This window comes from Chroicocephalus ridibundus, chromosome 6 (assembly GCF_963924245.1).
Source record: "Chroicocephalus ridibundus chromosome 6, bChrRid1.1, whole genome shotgun sequence".
Classification (NCBI taxonomy): Eukaryota; Metazoa; Chordata; class Aves; order Charadriiformes; family Laridae; genus Chroicocephalus; species Chroicocephalus ridibundus.
This window is the reverse complement of record NC_086289.1, coordinates 69,593,862-69,612,506: the sequence shown is the minus strand read 5'-3', so window position 1 is coordinate 69,612,506 and position 18,645 is coordinate 69,593,862. Positions and strand designations below refer to the sequence as shown.

Genomic DNA, 18,645 nt, shown 5'->3' with positions numbered 1-18,645 from the left:
TCAGGTGAAGCAATAACACAAATACATGCTACTGAAAGCTACCTGATGGTTTCATTTATAGGACTCCTCAATCTGGCCTAGATTGCACAGTACTTGAAGTTTGTGACTCATGCTCTTCCTACCATTCACAGAGATAAAACAGTGCAGTAGTGGAAAACATCAAGAAAATGCTACTATGATGAAGTCCATCAGGACACAATGAATCTTGATGATTTTATGTGGTGCAGGGCTATGTGGAGCATCCGTCTTGAAAAGAAATCATGATTAGGGCAATTACAATTGAAAACAAATCTCAAATACTATATCCTAGTATACTGTCTACTACACAGTCTGTGTTGAAAATTTCGTCTCCAGAGATAAGGAAAGCATTGAATCCATTTATCTAACAATTTCTGAGTGTCTGGGAAGAGCTCTATTAATGGGAGAGAAGGCAAGAGATGGAAACAGCGATCATATACATATGAGTACAGTATTTACTCTTTCTCACAACCAACCGGGCTGACAAATTTTACCAAAGCCACTGGGAATTTAAAACACAATATTAACAGTTCCATGGCAACAAACCCATTTTTCTTTCCATTTACACACACTCCTTAGGCTTGTCCCAAGGAGCAATTCTGGTTAAGATGCCACATAAGTTTATGTTTTTCCAGGTTATGAGAAGAAGTGAGGTTGTAGAGGAGATAAGCCGGTTTCAGAGGATGAGTAAAAGAGGAAGTGTCATGTGCCTTCCTGACTATTTATTCTTTTACTTACCTCCTATGGAAGTTACTTCCTCTTCAAGGTCTCGATAAGGTTCAGCACCTTCTTCCATTTCCAAATAACCCTCTTCAACCTCTACAAGTAAGACTGAAAAGTACAGTTTTGTCTGATTTCTGGCTGCGGTCAAGAGTGTAAAAAAATAACAGCTTTGAAAAGTGGTCCTTGAAAGCTAAAAGGGATACCACATGAAAGGGCATAAGGATCTTACAAAATACTTTATAGGAACATTAAAAAAAAAAAAAAAGGCAAAAAATTTCCTTTAGAATAAAGAGAGATTAAGCCATAGTGTTACCTTTCTCATGTCTATTCAAAAGTGACATAAATACAAACTGTGTATATTCACACCAGAACCTGGACTCCGGGAGAAGGTGTAAAATCGTCATTGTGAATTCTGTCTAGGAAGAGAGAAGTTTAAGGATACAGGTATTTCTCCAGCTAGAACCTGATCCAAAGCTTCTGAAGCCAATAGATCTGTTCCATTTTTTTGTATTTGGATCAGCCCCTAACTAGCAAGTTGATTCACCTCAAAAACTGCTGGACTGGTCTTTAAACACCATGCAAAAAACCACATCAGATGCAAGGCACGTTAAGCAGAAGGAAAACAAGAAGTCTGAAAATTCTTTACTGCTTTATCCCAATACGTAATCTAAATGTGTAAATGACTATAACTATATATGCTGTAGGTGTGTTATGTTAGACACTTGTCACATTCAGCTTAGTGTGACTTTGAGTATCACACTGAGTGAGTGATAAGTATTTCTTAAAACAAGACAGGATAAACCATATTTTGGCGGTTTGAAATTATCTCCACAATGTCAAAATTTTATCCATTTCCCTGAACTCAATTTAACTTCACATCTTTTGTCTTCTAGAAGTCATACCATTAGCTTGAAGGTCATTTGCTGGGTTTGGGTTGGGGTTTTTTGTGGGTTTTTTGTTGGTTTTTTTTTTCCCCCCTTTCCTCTTGCCAACCACTCCAGTGTCACAGCGTCTTTCCATTTTCAGAGCTTGCTTTCTTTTCTTTGGCCAGAAACGCTGCTCCGTGATGAGAAAGCTGTCAGATTCGGTATGGTCTCACTCTCTCCTTTAGACTCTCTTCAAAACTGTGCAGAACACGCATGGATTTGGGATGTTCCGAGAGACTGGGGGATCTCTGAGTTTCAGGGCTTTAGGACTTGCTGAGAGGACAGGAGAGACAGGACTGATAGTGCTCACTCAGAGGGACCCAGAGGATATTGGGACATCGTTGCTGTAGTTTAAATCAATGTGGATCTTCATTATTGATTAGAGCTAAATTTAGAGAAAGGTCTGGTAACGTTTAACTTGACCAGTTGCTCAGGAAAGGACATTTTAACTTGTTTCCAGTTTCTAATGCTACTGACTCTTAGACAGAACGGTGGGACTGCTGTTCCAGACCTTGTATGATAATCATATCTCATCATATACTATAAAGATAGTGGAGTTTGGGGTAGGGGTTCCTGAAATAGCACCAAGCTTTGCTGGAACATTTTCGCCATGGAAGAGACCTACGTGCAAGAGTGCCAGCGTGGGCCCAGGAGGTTAGAGATACGCAGGCAGGGTCTGAAGGGCTCATTAGCTCTGGCTCGGCTGACCTGGCTCGTTATTACTCCTGACACCAGAGCAGACTGCAATCCGGGAGCCAGGGATTTGAGGCACTGAGCTCCTAAATGCACTGCAAGCACGCCCAAAGAGCTAAGGCAGAACATCCTGGATCTAAATTTCTCAAATACTGTATTATTTATAGCTAATATCTTAAGACCTACCTTACCAAATCCTTATATATAGCAGGAATTCACAAATAAGTACCAAGACATGCACAAGCAAGAATCATTTCAACTTGATGAGTGCTTCCTGAGGCCGCTTTGAGCGGCACACAATAAGACAAAAAAAGAAGCAACAGCTTGTTGCTTCATTTCCTGAAACTGATATTGGTTGTAATAGTGCATACCACGATAATTTATAGTTTAAGACATTTAAAAACACAACTGCTGTCACCAAGCTGGAATCTGGAAGGAATATCCTGAGCTTTATTTAGCCCGTGAAGGTGTGAGAAAGCCAAGCTGCAAAGGTCCTTCTCCAGTTTCTGTCAGTTAACAAGTATGCCAGCTGGATCCTACAGGTTTCTTCAAGGATCAGCAGAAGAAATAACATTTACCTACAATATAACTTGCAAAGCAGCTTCCTTTTGCCGTGGCTCAGGGGCGCTTTATAGTCACTAGATTAGGAACTCAGTGCGTGATCTGTGAGCGAGAACTGAGCACAACAGAATATAATGAACTTCTCATGAACAGCTGCTTAAGAAAAGTACTTTGAAGGGTTCAAATCTGCAACCTCTCCCAGACTTGTAGTACTCGATCATATGAGCCCTTTCATTCATTACAGTGGGAATCTGAGTAAGGCTCAAACGCCACGGAATCAGGACCAATGGTATTTGCATCTTAAGGAACAAGTAAAAGAGAAAGGTTTAATTACTACAAATTTTCAGAAACGGGTTACTATTTTCTCACAAGAATTAAATTCTAATAAATAAAAACAATGTTTTTAAACATGACCAATTTTAATTTTTTATTTTTTTTTTTCCTAAATTCCCCAGTTCTTCATAGTGCCACAGGAGCACAGGCCTGATATCTTGAGGCTGCAAGGAAGCTTAGTGTATGAAACAGATAATCCTGGATGCTTTCCAATCACCCAGTATTGCACGGGCTGACAATATCCCCGTCTGAATCGTCACCTTTCAGTATGGTAGTTTTTAGAGCTTCATTATTATAAATGGCACCGCTCACCCTATTCAGCTAATGGATTAGATGGCTGCTGTCTTTCCCATTCGGCTAAGAGGATAAAGGCCTTCAGAGAATATTTTAAAATAAAATATTAAGTGTGGCAGTGCATTTGTACAGAGGGCCCATCAGTTCAATAGATAGGGTCGTTAGTGATTATCTGATATAAAGGAATATTCTGAAGAGCTGTCTAAAATAAAAACTAGCAAGGTAACTTTTTATGTGGTATCATATGTAAAGAGCACCAACAGTAACATCAAAAGTAGCATACGTATATATATATTTATATATTTGCGAAGTAACAGCGTGTCGGCTTTCCAATTCACCTATTTAGGGGTGGAGCTTACCCTTGCTTGTTATTCCAAATGGGCCAATTCGTAACCATTGATAAGGGACAGAAAAGTGCCCCTGTCATCTTGTCTTTGCATTTGCAGTTTCTAGTAACAAAAAGCCCCAAAGTGTACAATTTAATGCAAAATATTTTGGCATAACGTAAAGGTTTTATACAGGGAGTCCATCAAATCATTTTAGTAGGCGATAGACAATTAGCCGACTTGGGAAAATGTTCTGGATAACTGTCTGAATTTCAAAAATCCCAAAATAAATTCATTATACTGAACCGTACATAGGTGGACCAAACTGATGGTGATATTGCACTAGATGCAATCTATATATTCACACAGTGAGAGCCTTTCAGATTTATACAGGCCTCAGTCTCTGAACGGAAAGCCTATACAGTAAACAGAGCTTCTGGAGATGCTTTTACAATTAATAATTCCATTTTTATTTTTTTTATAGGTGTAACAGATATTTCTCCATCCTTTCCCTTGTTAAGTTTTCTAAGGAAAGTTCCAGAACAGGTTCATTTCCTTTGTTCCAATATCTAGGACTGCTCCTCAGGTTAAGGACTTTGAGTCTCCAACCTCACAGCCCTCTCCAGTGCCTACTTAACAGTGAGTCACCTGAAACTAATAGCCTGGTATGAAGAAACCGGCATTAAGCCAAATTGTTTGAGGGTTTGAGAAGATTCAACCAGTAGTTAACAGTAAAATCCGCTCTTCTTTTTAATAGGGCTGGGCTGGAAAGTATCTGCTAAGCTCCCAGTCGTACCATCCAACCAAAGTACTGCGCAAACATGTGCTGTCGCTACACCACCATCCCCCTGGGGACCACGCCGCTGCCCAAAATTGATATTAACCTGGCAAGTCGTCGTGTTGCGACGAGAAAATGAACATAGGTATAAATATCATATGTCGTGGCCTTTAGAAATTATGTGAGACATCTGGATACGTTTGCCTGACTAATGCCGCAAACACTTCCCACCCCTCTGCAGCGAGCCGCGCTCCGGAGGGCTGGGGCAGCACAGGCGTGCCTGGTGCTCCTCATCAGCTCTCCTGCTAATTAGGAGCGCCTTTCTGCCCAAGTGGAAATGAGGGAAAACAATAAAATGTTTTCTTTCAGATTGAGGATGGGTAATAAAAAAAAAGAAAAAAGATTCATCCTTTGGATAAGATAAATAAATATATTTTGATATTGTTTAGTACCACCATGGTTAACGGTGTTCTACATGACACAACCACTAATAAAGCAATTGTAAAACTGAGATAAGTTTTCTTTTAGATACAAACCTTGTGGTCTTTCCTCAAAGCCTACAATATCCCTGTTGTGGCTCCTAAGTCAAGGGGATCGCTCATTGGTTGAGGCATCAGCAGGAAGGTCTCAGGCTGTGGCCGTACTGCAGGAGGAAACCCAAAAGGCTGGCAGAGCCCGTCCCTTGGAGGAGCAAAGGGTTGGAGGCCAGAGCTTTGATGGGCATCCATCACATGATGACGTTCTCCAGGAGCCCTTACCATCCTATCATTTTTTTTAAATCTACTTGTAGCTTCATTAAAGCGAGCGGCGTGTTTACTTGTGGTGCAGTAACAGCTTAGTCTGCGGTATCGGCTGTGAGTTTGGCATCTTTGTAAACCACATAACTCCTCTTCCAACTCCTGACTCACCAAGATCAGCTGTTGATAACTATAGCCCAGTCCATGTCTTCTCATCCTTTTGTTCATTTTTCCTGAACCTTGGATTTCTCTGCCCTGTGGTATCTTCCTCCCTTTCACCTGGCAGAGAAAACGCATACAGGAGACAACACAACCAAAATTTACAATGCCACAGAGAAAGCAGTTCGTTATGTATTTCTATAAGCACAAAGACATTATTAATTCCTATCAGGTTTTATACCCATGCTGGGTTGCTGCACAAGTGTTTGCAGAGCTGGAGACTGTGCTGTGCTGCTGGTAGCCTTTGCATAGCTGCTCTCAAGCCACCTTGGGTACCACTGCACCAGCTTCAGCATCTCCCTTCGTTTGCAGTATAGACATGTGCAGAACCATCCCTCACTCCTAGAGCTACCCCTGGGGCGAAACATTTACAGCATGGCTCTTATTTGATGCTGAGCTGACTATTTCCGTAATTCTTGAAGGCTTTGTAATGCACCTGTAGAAAAAGTGCAAGCGATGGGTTTATTGTTGCTGTCGCGTTCGCTCTAAGGCTGTTCCTCCTCCCTGTTATCTCGTGCCCATGGTAACACACCGCAAAATGCCATCCCATGAAAAACAGCTGATTGCCAGTACTGCCCGATAGCTCCAAGGAATCATGAAAGTTAATAAAAATGATTCACATTCACTCTCTCCTCCCTTTAAACCAGCTGTTTAAAAGAAAAGGGGCCAAATTGAATATGAGCATCAGCGGTTACAAGCCAGGCGAAGTCAATAAAGTCGCAATGAGGAGGAACAGGTCTCCGTCTGATTTCAATTCGTGCTGCGGGGGGGGGAAGCAGAGGGTGCAGCGGCATTATCGTAACTTTTCGTTAACCTCAGTGGGCAACCCATTCAGCTAATGAGACCCATGCCAGCAGAACGCCAGCCTGGTGATAACCTGCAGAAGGCACCGAGGAAGAAATTGCCTTATCAAGTGTCTGGTGGGGTTGCTGCTACCCTGAGGAGAGCAGGAGGGAGGCAGGCTGGGCACAGACAGGCCACCCTCTGCATCTCCGCACAACGGGGGCAACGGGAAACCCTCTATGGGGAGAGCTGTAGGCAAAGGGGTTTGCTGGGCTCTCCTCAGAGAGGGTCGGAAGGAAGCCAAAGGCAACTGAAGAGACAATTAAAAGCAATAACACACTGCTCAGGTGAAATTAGTGCATGGTTCCTCTCAGGGAATGATATCTCTACGAACAGCTTCAGCCAGGCAGAACAAATATTTGTCTGTCTAGAGGAAGGGGGTACGGGGGAGAGGAGGTGAAATTGTGTTTCAGCCTGTGAATCTCAGTGAGTTCGGGTGGGTATAATTCATCCGAGTTAGACAGCTGAAATGATGTGGGTTTTGTTTTTCTTTCCCTCTAGAGAAACACACAACGTGTTAACCTGATCTATTTACAAATAGAGCAGCTAAATAGGAATGCAGTGAAAGCTTGGGACAACCTAAGCTGGCATGTGGTACAGTTAGTGTTTACAACACTCATTAGGAAGGTAAATGATGCCTAAAACTGTTTTCAAGAGACTTAGAGAAAATTTTTCATTGTGGATTGTATCAAAATATAACTTAAGATTACAAAAGAACCTCTCGGCTAAATGGTGGTACCACAGCAGAGTGAAAACTATTTGGAGTTCACTCACAAAAATGAAGTGAAGACATTTCAGGTACTTATATATCACAAATGATTAAAAAAAAAAAAAGGTTAGATGATGAATTATTTTTTTTGTGCATGTGTGTGATAAACCATCTGTAGAAGTAATGCTATGTGAATATTAATAAATATGCAGTGAACTAGTATTGTATTTCAGACTGTATTGATGATATTAATGAGAATGGTAATGTATGTATGTTTATTATGATTAACAGAACCGTGTTCAGGTTGTTGCATTTTCCATCTGAACCAAATTAACTTTCCCTTTCTAAAGTTGTTGAAGATAAACATTAAATACACAGAAGCGATCAGTGAAAAAGCTCCTCCAAAACGCTCTTCATTCCTACGTCCTAGTATAAATGAGTCTTGAGAATTAAGTGTTATTGACAATTATGGACATACAATACCCAAAGGGGAAAGAACCTGATCTTCGTAGCAGTGAGTTACAAGCAACTTCCACCAAGCCCAGGATTAAAAAAGAAAGACTCATGAACTTCAGTGAAAGCACATATACGTGTACAGGTAGAACATGAGAGCAGCTTTAGTGGAGATAGAGCTGACAAAGATACTCTGGTTTTCGAGTTAATGAGAAAATAAGTCAGGCTGCCTTAAAGACATATCTTAATGAAATAATTAACTATAAATGAGCTGCTGTACCACTAACAGAGAGTAGAGAGAGTCCAGCCTATAACTTCAGGGCATATGCAAGAAAAAAAAAATAGCTGAAATAATGAAACAAATTCTGTTTATATCAAAGTTTAAACACAGGTGGTTTGGTTTTTTGGGCGCTTTTCTCTTTTGCATTTCTTCTCTGGGAGCAATTCAAATAATTGTATTTCTTAATTGCCATAAAACTTGCTCCTGCAAACATTAAAAAGCGTGTAGAAAAGGAGCTGGCTTCTTTCTAAAATATTCAATGAAGAAGCTCACATTTTCTCCAAACAAAATGAAGTTTTTCCCTGACTACAGCTTATAGATATGGACAGAGGTCTGAGAAAAGTGATTAGTGTTTGACGAGAAAGATGCACAAAACAGAGGTCCGTCCTGAAGACGCGTGGCCCAAGCCCTTTCAGGTGGGCAAACCTGGAAGGTACTAAGAAGAGATGATGGAGTGGTACCAGAAGAAGAAAGAGCAGAGGTTTGAGGAATTGGTAAAGATGATAGAATGGAGGTTCCCATGGAAATTTTGAGCTTTGTTTCAATAGAAGCAAGTTATTTCAATCTATCAGCAAAGATTGTCCATCCAAACACAGATGGAGAGAGTCAAGATTGTGGAGCGTGTTGGGTTCCTTTCTGTTCAGTAAGGATATTCTCACAATACTTTCCATTTTCTACATGAATATTGTTAAACTTTGAGTTTAGTGCAAAGAACAGGGAATTTTGCAGCTTATTCTGGGCACTGCAATTCTCATCATGAAGTTATTAACAAGAAGGAACAAACAGTAATTGTGATAGAACAACGAGGTTATCATGATGACTTGTTCTTACACCAGCTAAAAATTATACTCCTGTGATCTCTCTGTTTTGCTGTAACTGGGAGCTACTTTTTAACTTGGGAAATTTTCAATAATAGAGCTAAGAAGGAAATTACTGGACATTTCTTTGAACAGTAAGCTTCCTTGAAATGCAGAGAGAATGTCATTATCAGCAGGTTCATGTATTTCAAAACGCTACGTTCATCTGACAGTTCTTTCAATCTTTTTTAGTAAAATACATCTGTAGCCATTGTGTAATCCCCCCCCCACCTGTAAATTATAATGTGGAATGTCATGATTTATTTCATAGCATGAAAGCCGTTAAATGAATACTGACAGCACCATTAGCGTTCTGATCTTGAACTGAAGTGCAAGTCAGCTCTGCTTAAGTCATCATTCTCATGAACCACAAATAAATGTTCAGTTAAAAAGGGTGCCATAGGTTAATCAGAGCTGAATTAGTAAAGAAAAATTAGTAAAGAAGTGTGCAATTCAGGAAATGACATGCTGGATCTCTTACTCTAACATCCTTTCTGTAAGCAGCCAATGCCAAAGACTCCAGAATACTGAAATATGGGCCGAAAACTTGATTCGTTCTGAATGAACTAAGAGATATTGATATTATTTCGGCAGCTGAATCTTGTGCTCTGACTGCTCCCACCTACACCTGGTACCTTGTTCCCACTCTTGGCAAGCAGAACTCAAGTGGGCTTCACACACCCCGGACTCCTCTCTGGCCGCTGCGTTCTGGGACGAGTCCTGGTGAAAAGTAAAGTAGAGATAACCAAATTAACTTAGCTAATAGCATTCTTAATTTATCCCACCCAAAATCATCAAATACTGTTGTTCTGCCCTAAACCCAAGATTCCTTGATACCAGCTTTCAGAAAAGGCGTCCTTCTGCTTGCACTGCAATAAGATGTTTAATTTTTTTTTTAACCTCTTCTGAGCTAACACAGATTCATACTTTAAACAGTCACAAATCATCTGCTTTTCCTGAAGACCATACTCCATCTCATTTGTTCCCTGTGCAATGCTCCCCATTTTGTTCTTTTTCTACACACTTAAACCAATTATTTTTTCTCTAGTCATACAGATACTACCTATTGTCCTTTTTGGAGGAGAAAAACTGGCTGTGTGTCCCTAGAACATTATGAATTCTGTTGTAGTATAAATATTTATCACAACGACTTAATACTAACAGCTGTGATCTTTTAACATGCGGAGCCTGTTTTATAAAGGGCCAAGTGCTCTGTATCTCTTCCCGATTTCCGAAAGATTTGAGATTGCTCATGTTTGGCATGCCACTGATGGGGGTTAGCATACTTCAAGGAGGAACTGTTCCTTCTTAACGAGGAATAATTGTTTTCTCTCCCAATATAGCTCTCATCCAAAGTTTAGACATTATTTGTACCTTTACTTGCATTTTTATCCGAGCTATTTAGTCCAGTCTATTTGCCTATCTGAAGGGATCAGCAACATTCAAACTGAAACATAAACTATTCAGCCTCCCAAACCTTTTTGTTTGTTCTTAAGTCACCCATAATAATTTACAGCTTCTGTGAGAACCTCCAAATTCAACAAGCGTAGTTTCTCTGTGGTCGTTTATTAACTTCCGCCCCCCGCCCCGTCCCTTAGGTGAACCCAGAACACCCCAAAGAGGGATTACAAACTTTTTTTTTTTAAATGAGGTTAAATGAAATTTACGTTCTTTCCCCCCACCCTGTGTTGCTTACAAAAGTATACTTCAGTAATTTCAAACTAACACACTTAAGCTGAAGTAACTGCCAAATCAAAAAGAAATAATACTTTAATTGATGCACTGAGGTAATTACTCATTCCAAATGAAATGTTTCTTTTCTCATTTAGAACTCCAAATGGGACGCTGGTTAATGGAACAAGATGGCCAGTCTTCACCAGTACTGAACAAAAATATTTGACATTAAATACCGACACTTCAGAGATACTGACAAAGTTACGTGCTCAGCAGTGTCGATTCTGGAATATTTTTTTTCCCAAAGTCCTGGAAATGACAGGTAAAAATGCTTTTATGGATGTCTTTATTTAAACTTTCATTTAGGATCATTTACTTGATGTTAACATGAGACTTGAGTTTAAATATTTACATTCCTATTTGTAACTGAATTTCCCTGTGAGACGTTGAGATGTTGGTCACCCCCATCCCTGCCGTGGTGAGGGTACACCCTGCAACGTGCCCTGTGCTTCTGGCCACGGGCTCACCGCCCTGTAGCACCCTCTTATGCACTAGGACAAAGCCTGGGGACAGGCCAGGCCTTGGGACTTGTGCAGTGTGGAGCTTCTCTGCCCCAAACTGGAGAAGCAGCCCCAAGGTGAGACATTTTAGAGCGCTGCAAATCTCTGTTCTCAAGCTACCCTCCAAATTAAGGCCGGCACTGCCTGGCTCCTGCTTCCTGGGGTACGGGAGAGCAGGGAAGACATTACTGAAGTGGAAGCTTGCACTGGGACTTCTGGAGACTGTAGATGTTCTGTATAAATTTCATGTATCTGAAGTACATTGTGGGATGTTATATTGGGATTATATTATCTGTTATTTATGGGATTGTATTGTTATGCAGCTAATCCACAGAGGATATGGAGCGTATTACTGCTGCTGCAAGGGGATTCTGTTCTACATCTCACATGAGAGCGCCGTGTGTTTTATTTCTAGAGTGTCAGTCATTGACAACAACCCAGAGACTTCCAGACTTGCCTATGCAAAATAGAACTGATTTGTGCCTGACTCTGTATACAATGAGTTTATGAAATCTCACTACCCAGAAAAATGTAACAGGCTGTTCTAAACTTTAAACTCAGTTCATACAATGGTTCAGGTTGGAAGGGACATTAAAGACCATCCAGTTGCACCCCCTGCCCTAGGCCTCCCACCAGACCAGGTTGCTCCAAGCCCCATCCAGCCTGGCCTTGAACCCCTCCAGGGATGGGGCAGCCACAGCTTCTCTGGGCAACCTGTTCCAGTGCCTCACCACCCTCACAGTAAAAAAATTCTTCCTAATATCCAATCTAAATCTACCCTCCTTCAGTTTGACACCATTACCCTTCATCCTATCATTACACTCGCTGAAAAAGAGTCTCTCCCCATCCTTCCTGTGGGCCCCCTTTAGGTACTGGAAGGCTGCTATAAGGTCAGTTAAACACAAAGGACTCAGATTTTCATTGGAAACCCCATGCCACTGTTTTTGCAAAGCCCAAACAGACCAAGCCTCTGTGCTTCTGGACTTCGAAAGGAATTGATTTTATAAAGTGATTTTGCAGCTCTGGAACTGCATTCTGCACTTCTACTGGAGAGAAAAGAAAAAAAAAAGAAAGAAAAAAGTCTCATTTCAAAATAAGATACACTTTTTAAATGTTAATTAGTAATTTACAGGCTTTCCTGTAGATTCAGTTTGAATGTTAGTCTTAAAAATATGTAAACTTTCATGGTGCACAGATGATTCTTTCTGAAATAATTTATTCCTTCCTCATTTGAGCCTATAACTGTATTATGGCTCAACTTTTATCCCCTCTCAGTTCAATAGATGCTTTTCAATTAAATCAAGAGAAGCAAAATCTGTAGGTAAAATGAATAATTTATAAAGCATACCCTGTGATTTTAAAATCACGGTATACCGAATTACGGGTGGATTTAAAGGAGGTTTCTCAAATTCTGACAAGCCCTTTATGCTGAGCCAGGAGAACTGAACTATTTTACATATTTCTTTAACCTGGCTGTGAACCCCTATTGAGTCGTGTGCATCTTAACAAATGGACTGCGCGTAACCACAGGCTCTGTGGCGGAGCAGAAGAGAGCACATCACCAGACATAGTTCAACACACCTTGGCAGGACAGCAGAGTTGCTTTGCATGGTCCTGTGGTGTGAGGGATGACAAAGCAACACTCTGGATCTGCCAGGAGACAGGAATACACCCCTTTGCCGTATTCAGTGATTTACAACATAAATTTTCATAATTTAATTAAAAGACATTCCTGAGCATATTCTTAGCAAAAAGTAAAGAATCATCATGCCTGGACGCTGGTATAGAAATGAGACAAGAATATTGTCAGGAAGAACTGCTGCTTTGTCATGTATCTACATCTATTAGTCCTTGAAACATTGCAACAGAAATACGATGGTTTTGTATTTACGTTCCCTATACAGTCTTATACAATTCTGACAAAGAAACCTTTAACATTCTTCTTACAAACATGATATAATACTTTATAATGTAATAACTCTTTTCACTGAAATATTATTTTGCATTTTCTATCTCCTTTTATGCCCAAAGGAGAGCGCATGCCGTAAATACATATATTTCCTCATTTTCTGAGAGTCTGTCTTTTCTATTGCTTGTTCGGTTGAAATATTCTTAGAAAAAGAAGGTTACTTTAGCATGATATAAGACGACACAGAACAAGAAGTAAGGAGATTTTATGTTATCATTATTGCAAGTTATAGTTCAAGTAGCGTTCAGATAGACAAAGTGGAATTCTATCAGGTAGAACCTGAAGAGAACAATCAAACCAACTTATTCTGCAGAAATGGCAAGGGGATTTCTCATTGTGCCAGGCGGTCAGAATTTGACATGGATGCGTTTGGTAACGAAGCACTTGTTTAGTTACTGATTCACTCCCAGCACAAGCCTTGCTACCCCCTTGATGTCTTTTCGGCATGTAACGGCTGGCTCCAGATGTGTTCAGCAACTGAGGAAGCCTGTTCCCACGGCAGGCTGGGTATGACAAGTTCCTTGAGGCAGTGAAATATATGAGAGAGGAAGATATTTAGTCCCTGTCATCTTTAAGGTTAACTGTTTCCCATTTTCCTCGAGAAACAAAATCAGATATGTTCCAAAAAGATTATCATGGGTATGGATTGAGAAAAATAACGAGAAAAAAAAATAGAAGTCTTACCACTAACACAACTGTAACTGATATGTATAAGATACCGGCCTTTATATCTCTAGAGTACTTTGTATCACTTTGGAAGATTTCTCAATGTCTTCTCCTTCAATTCAATATATAGAAGTATAATCGAAGACATGAGTCAAAACTTGTAGTTTTGTGTCCAGCTTGATAATAATCACTGGACAGGTAAACTGGACCTAGACATGCCTAATGTGGGCTTTCAGTTCCAACTAGACCCAATTTCTACACAGATGTCAACCCTATTGAAAAGGCACCAAGACTACCCTCCGTCCCTGCTCACCCCAAGACAAGCTGGGACCATTTGGCATTTAATGTTTCATTCAAGGGCGTGACCTCTGGGACAATCACCAGAACTTTTTCTGATGACTGTTTCTAAAAGAAACCCACTGGAGGGACAGTAAACAGTAAGTGACTCTTAAGTGGCTTTTAGAGCAAGCATATGTTAATTATAAAAGCATCTATGTTCGACTCTGCCTCCTTAACACAAACTTTAATGCATCTAGAGCCCTAACTATTTATATATGCTGTTTCCTTTGATTATAGAGAGCTGCAGGCAGCCAAGCTTTCCATTTATTGCTCCATTACTATTTTGGTATGCCTATTACATATAATACCTATTTTTCTATTTTATTTTATATTACTGCATCATATTATCTATAGAGAAATCAAACAAAGTAGGTAATGTAAATAAATAGTATTTTAAAACATCACTAAAATATTTTTAATGTGGAGGCTGAGAAAAGTTCAGCCTCTTGACCGGTGAATAACAAAAACAATTGTATTTGCTATGATCCTTCAAACAGCATCTGGATTCTATAGAGCCAAATACTCAGGGTAGTAAGAATATTAAAAGTGAGACTAATTAGAAAATTCGCCATCAGAATTAGTTTTCACTTTCCATAGAGCCAGATGCTGCACTCATTATGCGTGCAGAGACGTGAACTAGTCAAAAGTACCCTCACCAGTAGTACTGCACCTACCGACAAAGTAAGATTCTACTCAGTGCACCTATGGGCAGCAACGATGCGCCTTATGAATCTCATTTCTTTCTAACTCTGGTTCCTTGCATCCCAGGTCATAGGAGAGATAACAGCCCATACAACATTTCACGTCCCAGAGAGCTCTATTGACTTTTGGAAGAAGAAAATTAAAAAATAAAAAAAAAATTAAAAAAAATTCGGAAGTCCTTAACAATACGTATGAAAACAAATACACTGTTGTGGTTAGATAACCATCGATATTCAGAGCGCGTGACTAAAGAACATTGAATAGAGAAACTGAAGTATAGTTACTATTTGTTTTCTCCTTTCTGAACATTTGTGTAGAAACTATCACCATAGGAATCTACAGCATAGATAAACTTGTAGCATTTATCATCCTAATGAATCAAGAAGTTTGCAGATACCCATGTTTTTGAGCTACTGAGGACAGAAAAAATTAATTCCAACTTGTCATCCCTTATTAATTATACTGTATAACAACAGCTATATGGCCTTTGTCCCAATCTTAATGTTAATACACAAAAATACATTTAAGATTAGCACTTTATTGGCACATCTATCAGTTCAACAAGTGAGGGTATGGAGATAAATTTAGCTTTGCTATAATGCCATTAAAGTAAGGGCTGTATGCCTGCGTGGAAAGAAAAGAAATGCCAGCTGTCAGTGCTGACACTGCCAAAGAATCAAAAAACCCAAAACCTTTCATTTTTTTTGGTCTGATAAACTGGGACCTTTCTGAGCACCAAGGTATGATTCATTGCCTACTGAAACCTCCCCTTTTCTCCTTGTAAACTTCACTGGGCTTTGCATTAGGATAATTGGTATTACTATGAGGTTTGGGATTGCCTAAATGACTACATATAGCAAAACAACCTCACCGTATTATTAACTGACTTCCCTAGTACTGCAGCACACTGTAGCATCCCGGTGCTCTGAGCTTTTGAGCTGTAATTATCGGTCAAGTAGAATCCTCTAATCTTTTTTTTTTTTTTTTCTTTGCCTTCACCTTCTAGCTGTCAGCTCATCTAAGTCATGGGTGGTTGCTTCAAAGAGATTGATGATGTTGGTGATAATGGGATGCATTGACTTGTGACTTCAATTTGGATCTTATCACTGCGAAAAAGCAAACAAATGGGAATCCGAGTTCTTATTTCAGTGTTTTCCTTCCCCCTTTTGTCTTTTAGATTCATAATGGTGGCTCCTCCGAATTTCTCGTTGTCTGCTTTCTCTAGCAGACTCACTTCTTCACCGGGATCCTTAAGAGGCACTGAAAAGCTTCATTAATTTATACTCTAGAATAGTGACTTTTAATTGAAGGTGTATGTGTGGTAGAGGTATTCCAGTTTCTAGGGTCTTTGGGCAGACTTCAAACACATCTAAACCTGAATAATTAAAGAAGAAACAGTTGTGTTTTTTTTAATTTATAAGTGTAGACTTTGCCTGGATAAGTAAAACTGGATACCTATAATCAAGAATATGACAAGAAATACGATTAGGGCATTTTTCTCCAAATACTACTACTACTGGTTGATACACTAAATTACCAATTCATTTGACATTTATAGAAAATTTGGCTTTACCTGAGACCCTGGCTACATCTTTAATTAAGAAACATGCAAAGATGAGTTCTTAGTGAGGGAAGTTAAATGTTGTGCATGTCTTCTCCCCATAGTTCTGAGGGTCATATCTGCATAGCCTAGTGATTAAAAGGTGGGTTTATTGTTACTAGCATTTACAAATCCTCTTTGAGTTAATGACAAGCGAGGCCTGCAGAAAAAAATTTGAAAGTGACCTGAACTTTTCTTTGATCTCCGATATAACTGAGCTTATTTACATCTTCGAACTGAGGGAGAGGACTGTAGTTAATTTTTAAATAATTTTTCCTATATTTCTTCTTCACAATTTCCCTTTTGACTACAAGCAGAAGTACAGAACCTCCCCAAGAAAGAGTATCTTGTTTTTATTTCCAGTCTCACTGAAACCACGAAGTAATGTAAACCTCATTTCAAAGTCTCATTAAATTGCCATCTGGATTTCCACACCAAAAAGGTTTGGAAATGTTGAGCGAAACTGCAGATAAGCAACCGAATTACTGGATGCTTCTCCAAACTAAATCTCTGAATCTGTTAACTCTCTTTCCAGAATGTTTTCTCTACTGATGTGTGAAACACAAAAGTATTTCATTTTCACATAACCAGTTAAAGTTGCAGTGCTGGCAGATCATAAAAAAAGGGGAAAAGGGTGTATTTATGGAGGGAAAGGGCCTATGGTCTACTGCAGCAGAAGAACATAAAGTCAAAAGAGCATAAAGGAACCATGGAACCGTTATCTCATGAACACAATTACCAAATTTTTTTGGAAGCAGACTATGTCAGTATGGACACTGAGATAATTAGATCCAGAATGAATAAAGGCATTCATAGTTCATAAATGGTTTCTAAGCTTTAAGAAAAAGTCTACAACTGATCCAAAATAATAAGCCACAGTATGCAATACAGTCTACATACATTATCTTTCCTTTACTTGTTGTATGGGTTGTTCCTGCAAGGTCACTGCATTTCTCCCTAGCATTAATTACTTTTTCGGACCAGAGGAAGCGATCCCTGTCTGTAAAATACTCTGAGAACCTTATAAAATTATATATTTTTATTACTCTTCTCATCCTTGCCCTCTGCTCTGATGCCTATAACAAATTTGGCAATAAATATTGCCTTGGGACACAGGATTAGTCGGCAAATGCTTTATGGGCTAGAACAAAAAAGAAAAGTCAAGATGGTTTCATGTTGACATAGTGCACATTTTACGGTATCCTTCTGCAAACTTGTGTCCCGTATGCTTTAAACTTGCAGATTTATTTCACAGTGCAGTGAAGTCCTGTCCATCCATTGAAATCCATTAAAACTAATGGCAATACTGTTGTTGCCTTGAACAAAGCTGTGATTTCACTGTATCTTTACAAGCACCTATCTCAGTTTGCATATCATAGTCTTTGGGGTACGTAGGGTTCACTGTAGAGCATACTGAGTAAAAATAATATTTTTGAGGATTTTTTTTTTTTAAAAAAAGGTGGCTTTAAAGTTACTCATTTGATGGACAGAAGTATTATCCAAAAGCAACAAGCCCATGCATAAGTATATTTATTACCCTGCAGTATGCTAGAATGATATCTTTGCAGTCTTTCCTTCCTGATGTAAAGATAAAGCGTTGATCACTAAATTTTCAATCATCCCAGGTTTAAGAAAAGAAGCAAAAGACCATCCTATAATGTATTTGGAGCAAATGACATTGATAATCAAAATTATTTTTCAATTAGCATATAAAGAGATTCAAATTTAGATTAATGTAACCCATTTCATGTTTTACAGGAAATATTGATGAAGCAGAACGAGAGTGGAAAGCAGGATTCCATCGCTGGAACAATTACATGTCAGACTGGAAAAATCAATTTAATGATTACACTAGCAAGAAGGAGAGATGTGCAGGCTCTAATTAATATGTTTACCCTTTCCAGTATGCCCGTATTACTGTTCATCAGGCAAAAACGCAGGTAGCTTTCTAACACGTCTAGCATTAAATATGTTATGCAGATTAAAAAATGTTATGGATATAATTTTGATTTCCCAGATCTTTCATTTATATTTTACCTCATATCTCAATAAACAATATAAGGCATCTGTACTCTTTGAAGCTTCACTGTGTTAAATAGGACTATAGAGATTAAAGTCAGAAGATTAATGAGGTACATATTATAAACACTAGCCGCTTAAAAGCACACTTCAAAGAAACAATGTAATCTGTTATAGAAAAGTGGATTTTTTTTAATAGAAATAGCAGCGTTTTACAGTATTGCCATGCAAAACACAATCGGTTTTGATCTGTAACTGCAATGCCACCGCGCTTAAACCTTGCTTCAGACATAATTTAATTGACATAAACATAAAGAGATAATAACTTTGCTGGACGCACCAAATGATATTTGCTTGTTAGACCAA

The 18,645-nt window shown here is 39.2% G+C and overlaps 1 protein-coding gene across 2 annotated transcripts in view; it reads left to right on the top strand.

Annotated features, from left to right (window-relative positions):
- Window positions 1-18,325, top strand: part of BCHE (butyrylcholinesterase) — a 55,447-nt gene extending 37,122 nt beyond the window's left edge. For both annotated transcript variants that reach the window (XM_063339162.1, XM_063339163.1), the window contains exons 3-4: window positions 10,580-10,746; window positions 18,019-18,325. In XM_063339162.1, the coding sequence (XP_063195232.1) occupies window positions 10,580-10,746; window positions 18,019-18,146 (295 nt within the window). In that variant the 3' untranslated portion in view covers window positions 18,147-18,325. The remainder of the gene's footprint in view (window positions 1-10,579; window positions 10,747-18,018) is intronic.
- The last annotated feature ends 320 nt before the right edge of the window (window positions 18,326-18,645 follow it).